We start from the raw sequence: 22,149 nt of genomic DNA, 5'->3' as shown, positions 1-22,149 counted from the left end.
ATTGAGTTGAGAAAGACGGTTTCAATATTTTATGAGTAAAACTGAGATGGTATACTCAATTTTCTCGTTTTTTCCCCCCAACTTTTTTTTAGTTGAAGTGTTTTGCAACAAAAAATGAAATATTTGAGAAATAATCGACGAGCGAAGAAGCATTTTTCTTGATGGTTATATTCGTAAAGAAAAATACTGAAACGACCAACATTATTCATTGGTCTAAAAGCACATAAATCGAGTTTTGTTCTAAAATTTTCTTGAGTTTTCTTGAATTATTTTTTAAGTTGAATTCCAAGTATGATTGAATTCAGTTTTAGTAACTTTAGTATCTAAAATTTGTATCGTGTTAAAACTAATACGATGAAATATTCAATCAGGTTATGTATCAGTTTCAAAATTATCGAATTACAGGGTATTGACAATGGACAGATATTTTGTATTCAATTGTAAATAACTTTGCTTTCAATGTGTAAAAATTATATTGCTATAAAAAATAAAACTGTTCGTGAGGAACTGCTTAAAGTATCAACTTACAAATTAAATACTATTTTATAAAGATTTACTAATTTGCTTAAATGGAAAACATGTTTCTTAATCACCGTCTTTTTCTATGTGTTTTCTGAGAATGAAGGTAAAAATAAAAGTCATATAACTGATATAATGATCATTAAAAATTAATATTTGCGGAGGGATAATTATCGAATTTCGTATCAAAAAAATCTCTGATAACTTTTGATCCACTGGCGACTTCACGGCATTTAAAATTTGACGATTGAATGGTAGGCATTTTAGTTTGTTTTCATTTAATATTTAATTATTTATTGAACATAGAGACTCTTATTGTTGTGGTATTATATTTTTCGGTAAAAATGTTGCATTTTTCAACGAATATTCGATAGCCTAGGCTATCCTATTCTAATTTCGAACTTCTAAACTAATTTTTTGGGAGAAGAAGGGGAATATTCAAGAAAAAGTTTATCTCAAATCCCCCTTCGAACACTAAATTGTCATTCACACTGAGAAAAAAAAGTGGTCAATAGTTCCAGAATATGGTAAAATTTATCATGTTTCTGGCTCTATGGGAATAACAAAAAGGTCAGTATTTTTCACCGAAGCGCTTCGGTAATGATTTTGGTAAAATTAGCAATAAAGTATGGTTTTATAATAAGTAATAAAATTTGGTGAATGGGGTGAAATTTGGTAACTTTCTCATGATACCTTAGAGCATAGCATAAAAATAATTTATTCGGTTGAATTTACTTTTCATTTTTGTGTTTTTCATTGAATATGCAGGTAATTAGAACTATAATTTTAAAAAACAGAATTTCAATTAAGTCTTTAACATCTGAACAGAAAAATTACTAAATGAATGGATTTAACATCGTAAATTCTAGTTTTGTTAACCAGAATTATGTTGTTGTTGTTCTTTTTCTTTCGCCAGAAATGTCATTGCCATACAGTATGGCAATTTTACAGCATTATTTTTCTCCTTGCAGGATTATATATTTATTAAGGATGTGAACTCTTGTTGTTGTGGTATTAAGGTGACTCAGGGGATAAAGCGTTCGCCTTTCAATGAGGTGAACCGAGTTCGAATCCCAGCGATGGCTGATCGAAATGAATTCCGCATCCGGCTCGTACCGACCACAGTGTCAACGTAAAATATCCTCAGTGGTATACGGACCATGGGTTAGAGTCCTCTTGCCGTCAGGCTAACCATGGAAGGCCAAGAACATTAATTAATTTAGGAACATCAATTAAAATTATTCTTAATTCATAAAAAAAATGGTTTCTAATATTCAGATTTTTTAAAAGGAGTCTGAAAATAAATATTGAGAAAGAGATTTTAGTAAGCTTTGAGCAAATATTGAATATTGAATTTAATATTTAAAATACTTCAATTTAATGCAATTTCGCGTTATAAAAGGAAAGAAATTAAAAAGGAAGCACTTTATGTAGATGTGAGGTTGTGGTTAGCACTCACTACAACCTTTCTTAAAACATATGAAGTAGTTAATAAACAACTTCTATTATATATAAAATTAAACACCTTGGATATTCTATGTGGTGTTTAATTTTAAACTAGATAGAAGCTGTCAATTATCTACTTAAGGTGTTTGACAAGGTTGTTATAGGTGCACGCCATAACCTCTTTTTCTTCCTGGGGTGTTTTATTCATACACCTATCGGAAGTTGTTAATTATTAACATCAGGTATTTTATTTTATGAGTTAAGATATTTATTTACCAACCTAAGGTGTTTTATTTTATACTTCCCAGTGGTTGTGAATTATTAGACTAAAATGTTTGGCAAGGTTGTATAGGGTGCATGCCATAACTTCATTTCTACTTGAGGTGCTTTATTTTTAAACGTAACTGAAGTTGTGAATTATTTACCTTAGGCATTTATTTCACACCTTGAGATATTATTCGCCTAACTAAAGTATTTTATTTTACACTTCATTGAGATTGTTAATAGTCTACCTAAAGTGTATGACAAGGTTGTAATGCGTGCATGCCATAATCTTAATTCTACCTGAGGTTGAAGTGTTACACTTATTATAAGCTATTATTTATCAACTTTAGGCTGGGAAACAATTTCCTAAGGTGCTAAATTATTAACTTAAGGTAGTAAATTAGCAACTTCCAATAGGTATGAAAATAAAACACCTCAAGTAGATATGAGGTAAAATCACGTCAAATTGCAACCTCGGTAAATAAACCTCATTTTAACCTCAAAAACATCTAATTTTTTGCAAGGGTTTGATTTATAAGGTAAGATCCTAAAATTTCTTAATATACATAAGAATTCTTAATTAAATAATTTGAGTAACACAATTATCGGCAATAAATAAATACAAAAGCAAAAAGTAACTAAGTAAATAAAATATAGCATTAATACAGCAGATGAGCATTTATAAGTACAGACGTATGAATAGCAATGAAAAAGATATTGGAAGCTGTCTTCTTGGTGTTAAGCTTAAGACATTTACCAGTTCCTTTTATCCTTTGGAGACTACTTAAGATGAGGATTGGCAGCATGCAAAAGAGAGATCCAATCCATACCACAGTAATCATTTTATAAGCATGGGAAAGAGTTTGCCACTTTCTAGATTTAAGAGGATGGCATATGGCGAAGTATCGCTCCACTGACATTGACACCAACGTCCAAGCACTCACACTTACGCTGACAGCTGTAAAAAAATGAAATAATAAAAGTTTATTATATCCATTATTATTTCGATAAAGATTATTATATCTGCAAAATGAAAGATTTTTGATAAAATATAGTAAAATTAAAAGAAAGGATGTAAGATTGTCAAAAAGGTAGCACTTTATTAAAAGAAGAGATTTTTGAAAAGATTGTTAAGTGAAAGGATAAAATATTATTGAAAAAATTTAAGATCATTAAATGAAAGGATAAAAAAATTTGGAAATGATTTAAGATTATTAAACATTGTATCAAAGAAAATGATGAAGATTTAACCTGATAAAAGCAGTTTTTAGGGAAATAAAATAGTTAAATATACAAGGTATCCAGCGAGTTAAAAAACCGAGTTCCAAATTAAAAAACTCAGAATCAAAGTATGATAGAAGAATAAAGCAAACGGTATTTAAAACGATATTTAAACGTTTTAAAATCATTATAACGACATGCTTATTATGATTTTAAAATTTGGTTTCAAAAGTTGCCTACCAGAGGCATTGTAAGCTGTAGCTCTTGAAACGATATTGTAGGACTATAATTTAATTGTGATATTCCAATACCTGAAACACATGTTGCTCAATTGAATACATTATTTAAATCTTAAAATCTGGTAATCTCCTTACATATTTCAATAACTCAATAACTGATCACTTTGATGAGCAATACTTGCGGTGCCATCTGTTGGTAAGTTTCGTAACTAAATTACAAAATTTCTGTATAAGCTCAGCTTTCAGCTGTTCAGCTTTATCAATAAGTACACAGTTTGTTTTATTCCTTTATCGTTATTCCTTTATTCCTTTATAATTTTAAAATGCATCAGTCTTCCACTGGACATCCTGTATCTCTTCTACAGTTCTTACTAAACCACAATACGGATGTATTCCTTATATGTTCCCTATTTATTTATTTATTTTTTTTAATTTATTATTTCCGAAATTTATCCATAATTTTATAATTTCTATAGGGAAGAAGCGAAAAATGAAAATGAATAAAAAATAAATTTAAGAAAAAACTCATTCATTACGGTATTTACTGGTCAAATTGCTAGTCAAAAAGCCGTATTTGGTCCGTGCACGTGTGTTAGATTTATCCAGTTTTAGAAATTGCAAAAGCTATAAACAAGAAATCTGAACACTGGTATTGCATATAGTGAACCTTAATAATAATTAACATTCAACCGCGGTGGATGTTAATTATTATTAAGGTAGGTAGAGTGATCGCCTCTTAATGAGGTGGCTCTGATTCGAATCCCAGCTTTGGTTGTTACTAATTCTGCTCCTGGCTCAGAACGACTATAGTGCTCACGTAAAATATCCTCAGTGGTTGGTGGCTTATGGGACAGAATCCACTTGTAGTTGGACTATATATGGGAGGTTTCCGAGGTTTTACTCAACATGTAATGCAAGTGCTGGTTAATTCCATCAAAAAAACACCTCCACGAAGGCTAGTTTCTCCAAGTGCTTGATCCAGGAATTCTGTTGACTTCTGGGTTGGGTTCAAAATTACAAGGCTACGGAGTTGAACATTGATAGTTGTAAACTCAGAATTGGGTTGGTTGTTCAAAACCGGTTATGGAATAAAATATAAATAACATTATTAATACAGAGTATTCTTTATTAATCATAATACTTGGCCATGATAGCCTGGTTGGTTGGCGCTTGACTAACGATTGAATGGGAGTTCGAATCCAACGGGCCGAAGACTCCCCTTGTAGTAAATGGTGACTGATACGCGTTAAATCCTTTGGGTCACAAGGTCCTCCATGTTCCCATAACAAATTATAACTCTGCGGGTACTGGATTGGAGATTGATCGTTCTCTGGTTTTGGTCAAAAGTGCGATCTGTGGATGAGTGAATGGTTGTATAAATGGGTCCGCCTTATGTACGGGTGTGACGTATGGGTGTGACAGAAGTCGAATTCTTGGACATAGATAGCGCCACTGGGAAACAAGAACAATCGCACCCCCAGTGTCTTAATAGGGCGACGACAACAACATAATACTTCATTAACTCAGTTCAGTAAAAATCTAATTATCTTACAGATTTCAATGTAAACAGCTTGATATTTACCTTGGAAATAGGGTATCAGCTTGCAAAGAGCACTTCCAAATAAAAATTGTCTATATAAGACGCCAGTCAAAGTAAATGGCATGCAAAAAACTCCTAACAGAAAGTCGCTGATGGCCAAATTAAATAAGAATACATTCGTTACTGTTCTCATTCTCTTGTTAATTAAAAGTGTTACGATGACCAAAATATTGCCAGTTACGGCTAAAACAAAAATAATGCTGTAAGGGATAATAAGATGCCATGCACTGAAATCCTTAAAACTCAATGTTGAAACTGTGGAAGAATTTTTAAAGAATTCGTCTGTATCATTAAGATTCAGAGTAGAATTTTCAACATCGAGGCTTGTCACTGAATCCATCTTGCATTCGTGAAAAATCCTACTATCTGAAAAGAAAATATTTAAATGTTATTAAAATATTGATTTGAAAAGGTGCAAAAATTTACATTTTCTTATGCTTAAGTGGACGTGGACAAATATTTAATGTTGACATTTCAAATTTGAAAAAAAAAGTACTGTGTCAAAAAAAAATTTTTTTTTTAATTACTCTAAATAGAGAAAAAATGTGTCGAAGTAGCTCCGAAACAAATATAGCCGAATTCGAAAATACCATGTATCATAAATTGAAACGGCATATTGTCAGAGCAAAATGCATAGTTTCAAAAGTGATTTTCCTCTCCATGTAATACAAATTCGGGTTAATTCCATCAAAAAGTCCTCCACGATGGCAAACTTTTCCCAATACTTTATCCAGTAGTTCCCCAGTCATTTGGATTGGGTTCAGAACTGCAAGGTTTACCTTATATTTTGGTTCTAATTACCAGAATTATAGTCTTTTTTACCAGAAATGTCATTGTAATACACTATGGTAATTTTACCGGAATTGCTTTCGCCTTGTGTCGTTTTTAAATGATCTAGTATCTTAATTTAATAAACTGAATTCCGAAACAAGCATAATTGAACAGTGTTTTTTATGAAATTTTTATTGTCAAAAGAGAAATTTAGCGCTGATGTACGTTATTGATTAATATATTTGCCATAACCACTTAATTAAATTTATATTCGTATAACTATGTAATTTAGATAAGAATTTAAGAAAAAGTTTAAACTCCTTTGCAAGCAACTTTTCATTTATAAACATTTAAAACAATTAAAAAACCTAGTAGCTGTAACTTTAAATCTAATTATTACTTTTATGTAATATTTGGTATAATATAATCCAATATTCCGCTTAAATTTCGAAATGATTAAACTAAAATTACTCTCATTTTATTTGATACGTTCATTCTCCCCTTAAAAAAATAAATTATTTTTCTTGTAAAGATTTCAACTTTAAGAAGTTTGGAATGAAAAAATTTAGTTATAGGTCATTTAAAATAAACACATAATAAATTATGGGCTGTAATTGTGAAGAGCTGGGGTTCGTACCCCAGTGGTGGCTTGAAGCACAACCAGCATCAGATCGATGGGGTCCAGCTTGTCTGGTAAGTAAAGACGGGCAGCGACTACATTGCCACAATCATGCCATTGGTCACGAAATTGTGTAGTCTTCTCCTCCATGATCACCTGGCCCACTACGGGCTGTTGCTGCAATGCTTCACTTTTAATTAATAAATTAATCATCTACTAAGAACTTTTCATGTATTAACCATCCCTTTTTTTCATATTTAAACGCTTATTTAGCTGATAAACGCAAGATTGCAACCTCCAATGTCTTCAAGCATAATTCCGTGTTGTTTTTGTCTATCAGCCATATTCAAGTGAAATCAAAAAGATAGCACTAGTTATATAAGTTTCACATAGAAAAGTAGTTCCTTTGTTGCTAGTTCTTTCATGGGCCTTTGTCATATATATATATATATATATATATATATATATATATATATATATATATATATATATATATATATATATATATATATATATATATATATATATATATATATATATATATATATATATATATATATATATATATATATATATATATATATATATATATACACACTGAAGAGCCATTACATTAGGACCCAGAATCCTCATAGAACAATCCCTGACGTCTGTAAGCTACTTGAACATGGTTGTACACCAGGTTCACCCATTCATAGCAACAGTTTATTCTGCGGGGGATGGTGTTTACCAACAGGATAATGCACCATGTCATAAGGGTCGAATCGTAGAGGAACATTCCAGTGACTTTCAAGTCATGTCTTGGCCCCCAAATTCACCTGACCTTAATCCAATAGAGCACTTGTGGTCCTACTTGGAAAGCCAAATTCGTGCTACCACGCTACCCCCTCGCAATGTGAGGGAATTTCAGGACCAGTTGGTGAGCGCTTGGTACCAGATACCTCAGACTACCTATCAGCACCTTGTGGAATCAATGCCTTGGCGGGTGCTAGCAGTTTTAAGGGCTAAAGGTGGTCCTACATGTTATTAGCAGGGTGGTCATAATGTAATGGCTCTTCGATGTATGTATATATATATATATATATATATTCCTCGCTGGCCGAATCCGAGATACATAAAGCGTGACTCTTAAAACCAATTTTTATTCAAATCAGTCAAAGAAGGAAAGTTATAAATTCCAAAACCGACGAAAAAAGAGTATTGGTTTTTAGGCAAAGGATAAAACAATGTTAAGTAAATAGAAAGTTGAACAAGCTAACAAAAAAATTTTTGACAACAAATCTCAATCTACATTTCTTACGAATCAAATCGTAGAGGTCTAAATTAAAGTCATTTTATCTTCAGAAAAATCATCCAAGTGATCATTTTGTTTTTCTCTTCGATTTAATTGAATTCTCAAGTTGTAAATCTTTTTGACAAAATCAATCAACCCAGTCCTGATGTGGGATCTTTTGAAGGAATCAATTACGGCTTGTTGGGGATAGTTCTTTGGAAAAAGCTTTCCTCTGATATCCAGGTAAAGGGAGCCGTTAAAAATAAATTTATTTTGATTTTCCAGAACATCGCATTCCAATTTTTAAAAAAATACCTCTGGTGAATATTTTAAATTCTATGTTGGGTGATGACTTGATTTCAATAAAAACCAGAATGCAAATACTTCTAAGAAACAGTTTTGAGGAATCTGGAAATGGGTCGACTTTGGCATTAACATGTATACTGCAAAAAATTTATAATCAAATTCGGGAAAAAGTACTGGCATAATATATATTTGTTAATCTATCATAATAAAATCCATAAAATGTATTTATTAATCCATAAACTATTTTTATTAATTTAATATAATAACATCTATTATAATAAAATCCATTACCGTTGAATCTATTTTTACAGTAAAGTTTTGTACCGTAATTTTTACAATATTTAATTACAGTGATTGAGTGATTTTACGTTACATATTACTGTAAAAATTACGATTAATCAGATTTTTTGCTTCATCAAATTTTTCGGTAAAAATGAATATTCCGGTAAAGAGAATTGGCACCCTGAGTCCCGGTACTTTTCCGTGTAATTTGATCCGGGATTTTTTTACAGTGTACAGAAAGCACTTCGTTAAATACTTATATTAGTTTACTAAACCCGATATAAAAATTATTTACTTTTTCTTTCTATTTTAGTGTGCTTTTTTATTTTTTTTAGAAAATGAATGCTAAAACAGGTTAAAACTATGGAGTCATGGATCATGGATTTCGTTCTTTATCATGGATCTCTAAAGATATTCTTCTCAAACAGAAAATCGAGAAAAGGCGCATTATGAAAAAGTTGCAAAATAATGAAAAGAAGAGCAAGCAACAAAGAGCGAATAATAGAATTGTCTTCAGATAGTTCAGTTTCAATTTTGGTTGATTCTCATTTTATGGTTGATTCATTTAAATATTTCAGTTTACATTTGTTATTTTCTATTAGTAGATAAATACCTTACTTTTATCAGTAGAATAACATAAATTAACATTTCTTTTGAGACATTATATTATAACATTTCTTCGGGTATTTAATTATTTCGGCTTAACTTTTAAAAAACTCTTCCAATGCCAGTCTCAGAGGATCAAACCATCGATAAATATTATTAGTGCCAATTATAATTAGTGCCAACACTCGGAAATTATATTACGTTTAAAAAAAGTTGTAACAAGGTTGATCATAGCTTTTCTTATAATACGCTTCAATTGGATGCTTCTTTTCAAAAAGCAACTACGCTTTACAATCGCTTTAATTAGAGAGTACTTTATAATGTCTTAAAAATTAGTTTCCCTACATTAATTAAATGGATTAAATGGATTATGGATTAAATTAATCCTACATGGATTAAATTAATTTAAAAATATTAAACCGATTTTAACAGATTATAAATTTCTGTCAAAATTACTGTTTGGCACTGTTTGAAAATGTCTGGTACGGTACTGTTTAGAAATTACACTTCAGGTAAAAAAATACAATTCTGGTCCATAATACCGAAGTATACGGTTTTTAAACCATTTATTTGCTATTTTTTCCGCTCATATGGTACCGGTTTTCTGGTTTTCAAAATTATAGTTTTTATTGCCACACAATTGGAAAAAAAATGCGAAACAGAAAGTTAAATTTAACCGAATAAAATGTTTTTTATGCCATACTCTGAGGCAATATAATAAAATTACCAAATTTTACTACCTTTACCAAATTTTATCACAAAATATATAACTGTATTTCATTGTTAATTACCAAAGTCCTTCGATAAAAATTACCGAGCTTTTTGGAGTTCCTACTGAACCTGAAATACAATAAATTTCATTATATATCGGTAGTTTTTATAATACTTTTATTTTCTCAGTTTATTGTATGATGTCATTATTAAAAATATTTTTATTTGATAAAACTTTGAATGTTCTAAAAATGTATTTTTATTTTCGTTCAGTCATCTAATTACCCAGCAAAATTTTTAAGAACTAATTATTTATAATCAAATTCGGGAAAAAGTACTGGCATAATATATATTTGTTAATCTATCATAATAAAATCCATAAAATGTATTTATTAATCCATAAACTATTTTTATTAATTTAATATAATAACATCTATTATAATAAAATCCATTACCGTTGAATCTATTTTTACAGTAAAGTTTTGTACCGTAATTTTTACAATATTTAATTACAGTGATTGAGTGATTTTACGTTACATATTACTGTAAAAATTACGATTAATCAGATTTTTTGCTTCATCAAATTTTTCGGTAAAAATGAATATTCCGGTAAAGAGAATTGGCACCCTGAGTCCCGGTACTTTTCCGTGTAATTTGATCCGGGATTTTTTTACAGTGTACAGAAAGCACTTCGTTAAATACTTATATTAGTTTACTAAACCCGATATAAAAATTATTTACTTTTTCTTTCTATTTTAGTGTGCTTTTTTATTTTTTTTAGAAAATGAATGCTAAAACAGGTTAAAACTATGGAGTCATGGATCATGGATTTCGTTCTTTATCATGGATCTCTAAAGATATTCTTCTCAAACAGAAAATCGAGAAAAGGCGCATTATGAAAAAGTTGCAAAATAATGAAAAGAAGAGCAAGCAACAAAGAGCGAATAATAGAATTGTCTTCAGATAGTTCAGTTTCAATTTTGGTTGATTCTCATTTTATGGTTGATTCATTTAAATATTTCAGTTTACATTTGTTATTTTCTATTAGTAGATAAATACCTTACTTTTATCAGTAGAATAACATAAATTAACATTTCTTTTGAGACATTATATTATAACATTTCTTCGGGTATTTAATTATTTCGGCTTAACTTTTAAAAAACTCTTCCAATGCCAGTCTCAGAGGATCAAACCATCGATAAATATTATTAGTGCCAATTATAATTAGTGCCAACACTCGGAAATTATATTACGTTTAAAAAAAGTTGTAACAAGGTTGATCATAGCTTTTCTTATAATACGCTTCAATTGGATGCTTCTTTTCAAAAAGCAACTACGCTTTACAATCGCTTTAATTAGAGAGTACTTTATAATGTCTTAAAAATTAGTTTCCCTACATTAATTAAATGGATTAAATGGATTATGGATTAAATTAATCCTACATGGATTAAATTAATTTAAAAATATTAAACCGATTTTAACAGATTATAAATTTCTGTCAAAATTACTGTTTGGCACTGTTTGAAAATGTCTGGTACGGTACTGTTTAGAAATTACACTTCAGGTAAAAAAATACAATTCTGGTCCATAATACCGAAGTATACGGTTTTTAAACCATTTATTTGCTATTTTTTCCGCTCATATGGTACCGGTTTTCTGGTTTTCAAAATTATAGTTTTTATTGCCACACAATTGGAAAAAAAATGCGAAACAGAAAGTTAAATTTAACCGAATAAAATGTTTTTTATGCCATACTCTGAGGCAATATAATAAAATTACCAAATTTTACTACCTTTACCAAATTTTATCACAAAATATATAACTGTATTTCATTGTTAATTACCAAAGTCCTTCGATAAAAATTACCGAGCTTTTTGGAGTTCCTACTGAACCTGAAATACAATAAATTTCATTATATATCGGTAGTTTTTATAATACTTTTATTTTCTCAGTTTATTGTATGATGTCATTATTAAAAATATTTTTATTTGATAAAACTTTGAATGTTCTAAAAATGTATTTTTATTTTCGTTCAGTCATCTAATTACCCAGCAAAATTTTTAAGAACTAATATATTTAGAACCATCACATAAAAAGCTAATATATTCTCAAATATCAATCAATTTTGTACCTGTTTAAAAGTTTAAGAAAAAGGCTGATTCCTTTTCTTCATAAATATTCAACACTTTATTAAAAGCTAGAAGATAGGAATATCGTGATGTTAGACATAAATTACGAAGAAAAGTTGTTATTATAGATATTTTTATTCTTTTTCATTATTTTCTGTGCGAGTATTTTATTGATATGCCAAGAGCGGTAGTTGCTTAATTATTTCTCGCTTTGGCCGATACAGTGAGAATTTTTTTATATTTATTTTAAACTCCCCTAAAATATTTTTAAATCAAGCAAATATATCAAAAAAATTTAATGTGAGAAGCATTTTAATAAAAAAATTACTAACTAGTGCCATTACCTAACTAGTTCTATAATCATTTCTATTTAATTTATATTTTTGTTTTTAGTTATTCAGTAATGCTAAGAAATATGACTACTTGTTCAAAATAATGTTTTTATTCTCGTTTTTATATCACTTTTTACGGTAATTCCTATTCAAAAATGCTGACGCATTTATCTCTAAACAATTTATCTTTACAAATGTGCAGTGTCTTATTATGCTTATCTTTTAGAAATATAATTATGTCAGAAACAATTTTAGAAAAAAAGTTGAAATTTAAATTATTAATATTTTTACAAATTTGTTTCTTCCAGCACGTAGCATTATTCTAAATAAATTTTAACGAATTTAAAATTATTTTCCTTTAGAAATATTTACATGAAATTGTATTTAATATAGTTTATTAAACATAATTTTACCTATCACATTTTCAAAACAGTTTTAAAATGTAGAAACAAATACATTTTAATTTAAAATTACTGATAAACTTTTTTTAAAAAGTGCGAAATTCAATTTGATTAATCATAATAACAATTTTTTATAATTAATTTTATTTCCTAGAACTTTTAAGAGGATATTTTAAATAAGTTTAATATCTTTAAATCATTTACATGACAGTCTCACATTTAAGTAATTATTTATGCTACCTTTATTTTCTTAGAATAGTTACTCACGGTAAAATATGTTGAATAAACCATAAGGATCAGTATCAGGCTATAATTAAAGTTATATTGAATTGCTAGGGAAATTCTTTTCAACTATAAATAGATCTACACAGATAAACACTAAGAACACATTAGTTAGTATTTTTCATTAAACTTTTTATGTCTTTGAAAACTGATATTATATAAAAGATTTTTATTATTTTAAAAGTGAATTTAAAATACGTTTAACAAGAACTCAAATGGATTTTATATATAATTTTAATGGTGTATATCTTGTTTAATATAAAATTCATGGCCTTTATAAATTTATATTCAAAACCAGGAAATTCTTGAGATGAAATCAAATAACCGAAGCTGAAAAATTAATGCACAATTTCTTACCGAATGTCACATAAACATTTTAATAGTTTTCCAAGCTAAGAAGAAATAAATTCTTCAAGAATCTGTTTTAAACCGTAAAAGAAGATGATCTATCAAAAAAAGAAAGTTACAGAGTTATATTCCTTTTTCATTCTATGATTTAAAAATTTTTCGCTCAAGATGTTACAATGTTTTTCTTATTTCATATATGAAATTCTTTCAATGTTTCACTCATTTTTTCTTTTTAGATACTATAATCTAAACGCTGGTTTTGATAGCAAGCATAAAAATTTCTATATGCAATATATTTTAAGAAAAATACGATTATTTTTCGCATGAAATATGATAGGATATTTAAGTACAGTAGTATCGTTTTTCATATTTTTTAAAAGATAAGGAATACTGAAAAGTAAATATAGATAAAGTATCAGATTAAATACGATATCTTCATGTTTTAAGGTTTTATTAATGTTAAACTTAAAAAAGTCTTGTCACTATTTCATATTTTAAATTAATTTGTTAGTATGCAAATGTTATATTATTTTGAAATACTAACAGTTTTGTAGTACACTGAGGCAAAAAATATGGTTAAAACTGCCGGAATAAGGTAAAATTTACCATATTTCTGGCTCGGGAAAGCAAAAAAACACGATAATTTTAAACGCAGCGTTTTGGTAACGATTTTAGTTAAATTAGCAATAACATATGGTTTTATTATATATGTGATAAAATATAGAAATTGTATCATGATACCTTAGAGCAGTGGTCCCCAACCTTTTTGTACCAAAGAGCAAATACCAGAATATCGGTCGAATGGCGGGCACCATTTATTTTTTCAAGATAAATTTATAGTTGGTAGGTAATAATACACACTACATAAAGTGCACAAAAAATTAATTTTTATAATTAATTTAACATATGAATATAATTAGCATTAATATTCTTGTGTAAATTAAATCATTACTAAATTGCTTTCAAAACATACGAAGTATAAAAATTACTTATAAAATACAGTCAGTGTGGTGTTTGGCATGGCATTTCGCTGGCCAGCACTACATAAGTGGGAGAATATAATGCTCTTTTTAAGAATGGAATTTATTCCTTCAACTATATTCTAAAATTTCTCATGTGATATAATAGTTTTGAGGATAATGTCGTTCTAAAGATCCACAATTTCTATCTCCAATTCTTCTCGCTTTACTTGAAGAAATTCTGAAATGTATGCTGCTATTACGGTTACGTTTATTTGGATGGTAAAAGGATTAACAAAAAAGTTATCAAAGTCTTGATGATATTAAAATGTTGAAAGCGCTTTTTAAATTGATCTTTAGGCAATTGGAGGTTGATGACAAATGTTAATAAGTCTATTTCACTGTCACCTATAATTTTTTTCACGTTTGGAAACTGCACAAGAGACTTCATTTTCAAATGTGATATCCACAAGACTAGTTTAGCTCTGAACGAGTTCATAGCCTCTATCATTTTTGCTTCGTATTTGTCCTTTCCCTGCAGCTCCAAGTTTGAATTATTTAGTTTTTCCATTATGTCCGTTATGAAAGACAAATCTGCTAGCCAAAGAGGATCTCTTAGTTCTAAAAATGTTTGATTTTTGGCTTCAAAATAATTTTTTATTTCTCCAATTAAATGTAGAAATCTATCAAGTACTTTGCCTTTACTGAGCCAGCGTACTTCAGTATGTATTTGCATAGCATTTATTGGAAATGGAAAACTGAAATATTTTATTGTTGGACACAAGCAGCGGGCGCACCTAGATCGATCGACGGGCGCCAAGGTGCCCGCGGGCATAGGGTTGGGGACCCCTGCCTTAGAGTATGTAGAAAAAGCCATTTGTTTGGTTAAATTTACTTTTCAGTTTTGTATTCTTTTACTAAATGTATGGTAATACGAACTATAATTTTAAAAACCAGAATTTCAGGTAAATCGTGACCATACGAACGGAAAAATTTTCCAAGTGAATTGTTTAAATCCGTATGTTTCGGTATTTAGGTTTCATTTCCTAAATTACTTTTTCTTACCGGAAATGCTGATACCATACAATGCAATAATTTTACCAGAATTCTGTTTTCCGTGTGCATTTTTTATACGATTATATAAATTTATTACTTTTCAACTCATTTTAGTGTTTTTTCTTTTGATTTAATAAAGTTTATTTGCCCCTTTACAAATTACATTATTGCATCCCTCTTTTTAGAATCATCTTATCAAGGATTTTGTCCTAGGCATTCACACAACCCTGCATGCCATTGCCTTGAAATATCAAATGCCACTTCGACTGTATTTTTTGATAACAGCATTTTCTATCCCGATTGGCGCAAAATTGGCGCAATTATCTCAATTGGCTCATAAAACTTGCCTGAATTGAGAAAAACCTTTTAAGTAAGTTTATCAACAACTTGCACTCTAGAAAATAAGCCTCTCACTTTTGACGATTCAGCAATCCTTGAGCAGTATTTCGTTAATATTTAGAATCGTTTCGTCACGAAAACACATGATTTATGACGAAAGGCTAACTCTCAATTATATGACAAAAATGTTTCCTGAACTCGAAACCTCATCGTAGTGCATTGTGGGAGATTGTTAACTAAAATAATAAAATTAGAATAAAGACTAAACTATCACAAATGAAACAACGAATTAAGCCGACCGGAGTGTATGGTGGTCAAGGAGTTGGCCTGGAAGATCCGGTGCTCGAATCCCGCTTCTGGCATAGGTGTCGTTAATCTCTCTGTTCTATCTTTACTTGTAGTGTTGTTCCATCTATATGGTATTAGAGAAGTTAGATACATTAGGCACTACTATTTTGTTTTCATTATTACTATTTAGGAAAAAATAGTAGAATGACGAAATATTTCTAGAATTTTGACGTAATTCGTCTTCTCAAAGAAGTGACAATAATTATTTCGTCACTTAAACGAAAGTTTTGGACTGCGATTATTCAAATAACCGGTTTTGTCAAAAACGAATAAAGTTTTGTGATATTTGAGTATCCATTTTTTGCATTTCATTAAAAAAATTATTTTCAAATTGGCATAGTGAGTCTCAAAAGAAAAATGAAATTTTTAATTAATATTCGTTTAATATATGAAATATTTATTCAACTCTTCCCTTAACGTTAACAGAAGCATCAAGTTTCATTCATATAATTTGTGCAGAATACGCTCCAATTAGCTAACATAAATATGGCTTTGACAATACACGCTGCATTTAAATTTTTCTAAAAACAGATTTGTCACGTCTTCAAGACATTAGTCGTTCTCTTCACTGCTTTTGTTAACGGAAAACAATCACTCCGAATCGTATTTCTTTACAAGCAAATATAATCAATTGATTTACAACAAGTAATTCTTAAGCAACTTAAAATGCCGATAAAACATGATTCTCGATTTTTCTTTCCAGCTCCTCTATATTATCTGGAAAAATTGTAGTTTTTTTCCATAGTCCACTTTTCCTCGAAAAGAAGTGACATGCAAGATTCATAAAAGGCCATTCTTAGTTGAAACTAATTGCACGTTGGAGGACAGTACTTGGCTTAATTAGTGCAGCTATAGATTATCTCGACAAGTGCTTACAATTGTTTCATCTCAGAACTGAAGTAATTGCGGCCCAGTCACTCAATAAAACGGCAGGAGACTGAAAATTATAGCCTAGAAAGTTAAGTAACATGACTGCTTAGAAGTAGAAACGAGGTATATTGAATTGAACACATTTGAAAAGACTACACAATAAATGGGATGGATACTAAAATTACTCTATTTCAGAGAATGTTGCACTAAATAATAGCTCCAATTTATTAACAGATTAACTGACAGTGTTTAATGTATTGTTAACTGAAAAGGTCTTTTTCAAAATTAAACAATTTGTATAAAGTGGCTAATAAGTAAATAGTTTTTAATGGGTAGTTCTATAAAAAGAGGAACATAACACAGATTTAGATTTTAAAATATAATAGCAATAAAATTTAAATTAAATTCAAACTAAAAAATTTGTGTGTACATTAATGATTCGTTTGTGAAAAGAAAATTTTTAACAACTATCTATTTTCTTTTTTTTTTTCATTTTTACAAGATGGACCAATTTTGGATATTCTTGCTCGTCACTGAGCCACTGTAACACACAAAGATTTTTACCAGTTTTTACACTATGAAAGATTTATGGTCAGAACTACCAGAATATGTTAAAATTTACCGCTCTTCTGGCTCTATGGGAACACCTAAATCTCGGTCATTTTTACCGAACGCTTTGCGATGATTTTGGTAAAATTAAGAATTAAATAGGGTTTTAACGTATGTGATAAAATTCGTAAACGTGGTAAAATTTGGTGCTCTTATCTTAATACCTTAGAGCACTGCATAAAATCCATTTATTCGGTTACATTAACCTTTCAGTTTTGAATATTTTCCTAAATGAGTGAAGTACCGTAGTGGACTGATAGTAAAGACACTGTTCCCAGTGGAACACTGAAATCAAGCATCACTGATTGCGGTCAGTGAGCGGGTGGGTGACCACTTTGATCAGCCTGCATAGGAACCGAGGATACGTGGTATCGGTCCTCGTTAAACTGTTCTAACGTAAAGTACTCAACTTATCGAGGAGACTATCCAGCTACCAAAGTAGGAGAGTCATATCCTCTGCAGAGGATCAAAATAGGGATGGCATGTCTTCGGATCATCTGCAGGGATGTTTCCCAGACCGTCGCCAATAACCCATTGTGCAGCTCTAGTGCGACGCAAATAAAGTACCAACTAAATGTGTGGTAATAAGAACTATAATTTTTTTAAACCAGAATTTCTAATAAACAGTTATGTGAGCCGAAAAATTACTAAATGAATGGTTTAAATACCGTATATTTTATTTTTATTTATCAGAATTATGCTTTTTGATCAGAATTGCCATTACCATAAATTACGGTAATTTTAGCAGAATTTTTTCTCTATGTAGAGAAGACGTTTTCAAATAAAAATAAGCTAATAAAGTTTCATTAGAATAATTATTTAATTATATTCTTTAAATATGACAGAACAAAATAAGTTATATTTTCTTATTTTAAAAATTATTAGAAAAGTCATCCATTGATTTGATACATGTCCAAATGTCATATTTGAAATAGAGCTTTTATTTTAACCGAAAATAGATCATATTCTGTGCTTTAAACTTAATTATTATTCTTAAAAATAAATTTTAAAGCATATTAAAGTATTCTCTCTTTGTTTTAAGAAATAGCTTTGCAACAAATGCCCTTTTCTTAAACGCGAAAGAACGAATAATCCAAATTTGCGCAATAATTGCCCCACTGAAAGTTTCTCTGATATACTTATTGATTAAGCTAATCCTAAAATTCAATGAAAAAAGTTATTGTGTTAGTTGAAAAATTTTGCATGCTTTTTTTTATTATGTATCATTTTCTACATTAATATTATTTATGTCACCTACAAAGGTGGAAATTCGGTATTACATACAATGCCAAAACTCGGTGATTCAGCAGTATTATTTTATAATTTTATTACCATCACTGACCAGCCGACCCAATTTTTAGTTTACGGCTACTAATGTCCAACTTTATAGCCTTGTAATTATGAACCCAATCCAGAAGATAAGGGAACTCCAGGATCAAGTACTTTGGGATATTTTGCCCTCGTGGAGGACTTCTTGATGGAACTAACCCGCATTTGCGTCACATGGAGTGAAAACCACGAACCAGGTTCACCTCAGAGGGAGACTAACGCTCCTCCCTCTAAGACACCACGACTATTTTATAGTATTGGTTGAAAGTAATTTCTCGGTGCTGCAAGTTAATTCATATTTTAAATTGTTTTCCTTAATAAGAAAGTCATAAGTTTTGAGTAATCGCCAAGTATTATATAAGCAGATTAATTTAAATAAGAACCCAGCAAAGATGTGTTGGACATTATCCGGTATCCATTTTCTCTGTATTCTCTATGCTTATTTTTTAAAGTGATGATCATTGTCTGGTATTCCCTACTCCGGTTTTTTAAAATAAAAAGACCATTCCCTTGTATTACTTACACTGATGTTTTGCCTAATCGAAAATAAAAACCAAATAAGTCGATTAAAGGAAAATTTACGTTTCATGAAGTTGATTTATTGAATAAATAAAAAATTATATGTTTCTCTGGTCATCAACTCAGTAATATTCAAAAAATTTTAAAATATGCTGCTTCTTTCTCCGTATTTGCCATATCTATTCTCAGTCTAAAAACTCCGGGAGTGGTGTATAATGCCGGCACTTCTTAAAATGCAGGTATATATATCAAAGCTCGTATGTTCCTTTAAGAATTTAAAAGACGGTGTCAGTTTTGTTCTGAAGAAGTTGAAAATTTCTTCTTATTAGCTTCCACTTTCAAATTAATAAATCGTTGCACGATATTTCACAACTAGATATATTTATTTTGAATTATTACGTGTTGTTGTAAATACGAACTTGTTAAAATTCATCCTATTGTTTTAATTTTGCTAACTCTAATTTTTTTAAGGACCATACGAGTCCTGATATATGTACATGAGAAGTTTGCTTTTGTGAAATACTTAAAACATTGCTCTCCTTCTATTGATAAAATTGTTGGTTAAACATTCTCAACAATGTGTAATTCGATAGCATTAAATAGAATATTCAGTAAATACCGCCCATGATATGTATTTCTAAAAAAATATATCGATATCCTTATCGGTAAGGAAGGCAAAAATGCCTACACATAAGGGATTGCAAATTAATATTTAACCCAAGAGAAGAGAGAACATGCTTTCTAAATCTGAGAAATCACGGTACAGGAAAATGAAAGTTTAAACAAAAGTACATGTTTGATTGGGTGAGGAAACACAGAGAATTTGAAAGAAACACCTTCAAGATTCAACCTCCAATTAAACCTGCTTCAATGTTTATTGCATCTGTTTTCTTCTACTCTGATTGGTCAGATGTCTATAATGTTTTTACATTTTCCTCCGTGAAATATTAATTTGCGACCTCAAAAATATATACTTTCTTATTTAAATTTTTGATAAAGATTCTAAAAATACATAATAAGGGTGGTCTTCACGGAACACCATGTATGTGCTTTTATAGCATGTAAGGTAAAATATTAGAAAAGTAAAAATATTCATTAAACAGAAGTGGCCTAGGTTCGAATCACACCGATGGCTGAGCTATTTGAATTCTGCTCTCAGCTCGAACCCACCTCATTGCTGACATAAAATATCCACTAATGAGTTAGAATCCCATTGCTGTTAGACTAACCATTGAAGGTTTCAGAGGTTTCCCTCTCCATGTAACGCTAATACCTGTTAGTTCCTTCAAAAATTCCTTCACGAAGACTACTTTGTCCCAATGCTCGACCCAGAAGCTCCTTTGTCTTCTGGGTTGGATTAAAAATCTCCAGGCTACGAAGTTGAATATTGGTCGTCGAAAACCCAAGAATGGGTCGGTGGGTATGTATATGTATATAAATTATGTATATACTATTGGTTCATATAATAACATAATTTCTATTACAGATAAATCTGATAACAGTCATTATTGGTACCTGTGAATTGTTTCTCTTAAAACGTATTTCCTTTTGGCTTTGCAGTCAAAAGGGAAAGCCCCGTGAAATAAATTACTTGCAAATGAAGCTTTCTATTCATTTATGCAAGTAAGTCTTTTCCAGAGTATAATAAGATTGACAAGCTATAATACTCATCAGTCTTGTTGTACTCGATTATGTTACACTCGAGTAGGTTAAGTGAGAAACTATAGGACGGAATAATGGAATCTGCTGCTGATATCAGGACACAGACAAGAGCATCCATCATTGGACAGCCTTAGTACACTCTAGGGTATATAACTAAACTCCATCATGCTCTACAAAATTAAATTCTACCAAAATAAATCTCTTTTGAAATAAATTTTCTAGAAAAACTTCTACTGAAAATGGGCTTTAGTTTAAATTTGACTTTATGGCAAACATAAATAGAAGGTGAGATTAAGTTATAAATGAAGCTCACGGCTGTTAAATTAAATTTTGAAGCATATATGTTTTAACTATCGCCTTTTTTTATGGAGTTTTATAAATTATTTCAAAATTTAGTGTTTGTGTCAAAGGGGAAGATAGCGATTTGTTATAAATAATTTCAAATTAATAAATATCAATTGAAAGAGCTACATCCATAAATTTTAATATATTGTAACAGTTTACTTAATTATATTGATCAATAAAATAGTTTTCAGTCGAAATTATTTTTTTAAAAAGTAGTTACTTTCACAAATTCCTCCCAAATCAAAATTTATTATGTCATTGTAATTATAAATTCAAATCATCATTATATCATCAAAATCATCATTATAAATCAAAATTATTTATTATGTCGAGCTTATTTATGTCGCAAAGCAAATTGAAAATTATATTTCAAAGAATAATTACAAATTTATAAGCGCCATATAAATATAATATTAATATGGCACATAATTTTTACTGGAAGTCGCATAATTTATATAAGATTAAAGTGACCCTTAATTGCAGCATTATTCAGAAAGATACCAAAAAAAATTTCCATTATTTCCATTATTAAGTAAATGCGAACTGGCGTTCGCATTTACTTAAAACGAAAACAATTGATATTTTTGCGAAAAGTTTGATTAAATTGAATTTCCATTTGAATTGTTACCGCTTGTTTCTTTTTATTAAAAACATTAGAATCGACATTAGAATTTATTGTTCTTTAACAATAAAGCATGAATAGTCAAATATTTCTTATGGTATACACATTTGATAGAAAAATACTTACGACATCCATTTAAATA

General features: G+C 29.7%; 1 protein-coding gene across 1 annotated transcript in view; it reads right to left on the bottom strand.

Annotated features, from left to right (window-relative positions):
- LOC107440098 (cholecystokinin receptor-like) overlaps window positions 1–22,149 on the bottom strand; it is a 127,741-nt gene that overhangs the window by 8,815 nt on the left and 96,777 nt on the right. Inside the window, exons 2-3 of the mRNA XM_071187641.2 lie at window positions 5,272–5,655; window positions 2,987–3,187 (exon numbers count right to left, since the gene is read on the bottom strand). Of these exons, the coding sequence (XP_071043742.1) occupies window positions 2,987–3,187; window positions 5,272–5,629 (559 nt within the window). The 5' untranslated portion in view covers window positions 5,630–5,655. The remainder of the gene's footprint in view (window positions 1–2,986; window positions 3,188–5,271; window positions 5,656–22,149) is intronic.

This window comes from Parasteatoda tepidariorum, chromosome 11 (assembly GCF_982258835.1).
Source record: "Parasteatoda tepidariorum strain Cologne lab strain chromosome 11, Ptep-v5.0, whole genome shotgun sequence".
Classification (NCBI taxonomy): domain Eukaryota; kingdom Metazoa; phylum Arthropoda; class Arachnida; order Araneae; family Theridiidae; genus Parasteatoda; species Parasteatoda tepidariorum.
Note: the sequence above shows the minus strand (reverse complement) of the source record. Positions and strands in the feature narration are given on the sequence as shown.